Source organism: Etheostoma cragini, chromosome 10 (assembly GCF_013103735.1).
Source record: "Etheostoma cragini isolate CJK2018 chromosome 10, CSU_Ecrag_1.0, whole genome shotgun sequence".
In the NCBI taxonomy this organism is placed as follows: Eukaryota; Metazoa; Chordata; class Actinopteri; order Perciformes; family Percidae; genus Etheostoma; species Etheostoma cragini.
Window position 1 is genome coordinate 4421591 of NC_048416.1, and position 3806 is coordinate 4425396.

At 38.2% G+C, this 3806-nt stretch overlaps 1 protein-coding gene across 2 annotated transcripts in view; it reads left to right on the top strand.

Annotated features, from left to right (window-relative positions):
• st3gal5 (ST3 beta-galactoside alpha-2,3-sialyltransferase 5) overlaps positions 1-3806 on the top strand; it is a 27197-nt gene that overhangs the window by 13736 nt on the left and 9655 nt on the right. For both annotated transcript variants that reach the window (XM_034883072.1, XM_034883073.1), the window contains exon 3: positions 2538-2658. In XM_034883072.1, coding sequence (XP_034738963.1) covers positions 2538-2658 — 121 coding nt within the window. The remainder of the gene's footprint in view (positions 1-2537; positions 2659-3806) is intronic.

The following is a 3806-nucleotide window of genomic DNA, read 5'->3' on the forward strand; positions in this document are numbered from 1 at the left end:
AGTATTGATGTCAGCCATAGCACACACTATATTTTAGACAAAGCTTTTATTTCTCAAAGTATATACACACTAGCCAACCGCAAATATATAGAGAGAGTTTTTACAGAAAAAAATATACAACCGCTAAATAACCAGGAATATGTGTAAGAAATAAAAAATGCTACACTCAAACAAAAAGGCAGCAGTGGAGTGAAAGGCGGTGATGTTATCTTGATGAAAATAATTTATAATTGAATAGTAAATTCATTGAATTTAAATTGATATTCAAAAAAAAAGAAGAAATGAGAAAGAAAAGAAGTGAGAGGATCCTTTGCATGTTGAATATTGGCAGGCGACCCCCTCCCCATGCTTACAGAAATGGTTTAACCCTACTACTCAGCAGCCAATGGGAGCTTAGGATGCTCACCCATTCAAAATGGAGAAGTGACCAAATGGCTCAAATTGACATAAAATTAACACGTAAACAACACGTTGTCTACGTGTAGTTAATGCGTCGTCTACGTGTTGTTAACGCGTCGTTTACGCGTAATTTACGTGTTGTTTACGTGTATTTTGCGCGTTGTTTGCACGTTGTTTACGTGTTGTTTACGTGTCAGAACCATTCAAGTAAACTGAATGCAATGCAAAACGGGGATTGGCTTTCCCAGCTTGTTAATAGGCAGTGTAGGTTTTCTAATTATAAGTGAGTCAGCACACATGTAGACCTTCTGACAGGCTCCTCTTAGCCAAGCGCAGAGATCCTTTAGAGGGTCATAGAAAAATGCATTGCTGGTGAACGGAGGGTCTAGTCTAGTTAGGCTAAAGAATCCAAAACATCTCTGGTAGCCTCCTTTTTTTAATGGAAAAAAACCAACAGTCCCTAAGTATTATTATTATTATTATTATTATAAATTCTCCTAGTTTTTGATTATTTGGCTAAAGTTTTGTTTCTCACTATCTACCTTGCTGTTACAACTACTAATCTTAATGCAAATAATTGCAATAATTGCATTAATGCATAAATATGCAAATGTACATATCAAGTCATTTGTAGAAATAGCGAAAGCCCAAACTCCTAGGACTTAGTTGATGTTGTGATTAAATGTGACTCTTAAATTTCACTTAGTGAAACCTGCAGAAACTCTGTTAACTATTTTCCTTCCCCAAACTCAAGGTAAATATTCCTTCATGTGGAAAATGAACACATAACTGAATCAAGAAGCCTTTACTTTCTCGTTATCTTGTTCCCTCCCCAGTTAAAAGACCTATTCATTAATCCATCTTCATCCGCCTCAACTGTCAAAGGAGCAGAGGCTCTACTCCTAGCTTCCCACAGATGACTGCGCTTCTCACCCTATCTTTAAGGGAGATGCCAACCCCCCTCCTGAGGAAACCCCTTTGGGCCGCTTGTACCCTGTTGTCAAAAGACCTAGTTAAATGAATCTGAAAAGTGTTATTTTATAAAATCTTTTGTGATGTTAATAGATGGGCGACTCTCAATCTCTCAACAGCGTCAATGTTATATAAATGGTTTGTGTTCCCTAGCTGAAGTACCTTATACAATCTCTTCCTCTGGCGGTCCCCCTGTCCTATTTTAACTGGGTTTCCAAGATAACAAAGACATTTATATGGAATGGTAATACAACCCCCGCTACATGAATTACAAAGACCAATTGGATAGAAGGGGTTTGGGTCTACCAAAGATGTCAGCCCTAGTTGTATTACAATTGAGCATTAAGGGTAAGGTTGCATGGATGTAGAAAAGTTAAGACCTGTTTAAAATAATCTAAGACTTTAAGATTTTAGAACACAATACTTCAGCGAATTTATAGTGCTCATGTTGTGCATTTGGGCTTTTCCCCTTTCCTTTATTGTGTTATATATCTTTTTTGTGCACGTAATAGGCCCTAGTTGTATTACAACAATGGCTCAAGGAACTTGTATAATTGAATTAATAAAAATCCTTGATGCAAAATGACTTGCCTCAAAGCTTCGTTCAATTAATGTTACCAACGTTGTATTGCTCAGTGTTTCCGCACGGATGGTTATTGCTAATAACATCATTTTTTTTACCGATTCACATAAATATTTTCTGTTTATACAGATGGTGACTACATCATATACGTTTCCAGAAAAACCGAGCTAAAGCAGAAAATGCCAAAATTACATGTTGATATACTTCTTTACAAATTCAAAAAAAATGTCAGGTTTACTGGCTTACATGTGATGTGGATTTGTCAATTACGTACAATTAGTTATTTTTAGAAATGTCTCATGGTATATTGTCTATAGAAGTGTAATATAACATTTGTTAAAGATTGAAAAAAAATCCCAATACTCAATACTATCAAACAGCAATACTTCCAGAAGAGCAATGAATGAAAATTGCAATACATCGTGATAATGAAAGAATCAAATTGGGACAAAATCATATCATCCCAGCCTTTGTTTTTAGCTGTCATTCAAACACAATATTTCATAATCTAACAGAATTATTTTCCCCCTTCTCTATCTTCCTATCCCTCTCTCCTTGTGTGTGTATATGTGTGTCTGTCCAGGTATGGGTTGGTACCGGGTGTGGTTGTAGGTTTGATGTGTTTGGTGATCTTCTCTCTACCGTGGATTCAGACATCGAGAAGCAAACCTCTGCCTCGGTACGTCAACCCAGCACATAAAAAGGTAGGAATAACAGACAGGCTTCCACATTTTGTGTCCTGAAAGTTAGCAGAATTCAAAAGTAAAGTTGACAGTGTGGTACAGATGGTCTAGAATAGAGCTAGTCACATGAGACAAGATACCGTCTTAGATTTTGGATAATGTATTATCGTAAAATGACATAAGTGTTGTCTTTTCTGGGTTTTAAAGGCTGCTTTACAGTAAAGTGATGTCATTTTCTGACCTTACCAGATAGTTGTAACTGTTCTATTTTTTGCCTTCACCCACTTAGTCATTATATCCACATTACTGATGATTATTTATCAAAAATCTCATTGTGTAAATATTTTGTAAAAGCACCAATAGTCACCACTACAAAATCGTTGCGGTATCGTTATCGAGGTATTTGGTAAAAAATATTGTGATATTTGATTTTCTCCATATTATCCAGCCCTAGTCTAGAATGGAATAAAACCACCACCCAGTGTTTGACGAGAGCCCAATGAAAGACAGCCAGAGGAAGGGAGAGCTGGAACCGGTTTAGGGTCCGGCTGAACCTTAATCACACAGCAAGGCTGCAGAGACTCTGAGCTACTGCACAGCTGTGTCTCTGTGGCACTGGGCAGCTTGGGATTGCTGAGCAACAGGGGGCTAAGCACCCTGGAGACTAGCTGGCTGGCTTGCAGGCTCAGGATGCCACGGTTAATGGACTGGCTTCTAGCAGTGTTGGAGGTAGCTGTCGCTGCTTAGTCGTGAGCAGGTGTTAAACACTCAGAATGAGTCGGAGATGAAGTGGACAAGAGTTATTTTTTTAATTTAAATATTTCTCTCCCAATTAAGGGTGGCGGAGGCAAAATAGAGACAAAAAAATTTACAAATCTTACGGGAATAAGACACAATTCCAAGAAAATAAAGGTAATTGACTGTGGAGTCAGAAAACAAGGCAAGGCACTGAACCCCCAACTGCTCGGGATGCCTTTCCATTTATTGCATGTATAGGTACTGAGCATGTGTGTGTAATAACCACCTTAATTTCAAATTAAGACATTTAAATCAAGTCATTACACTGTGGGCCTCCTACAGACTTACATCCTGCTCCCTCAGGTGTTTCCTCAAGCTGCCCCCCCCCCCTTGCAAAAGAAGCTGCTAGATTATATACACCTGCACCTTGG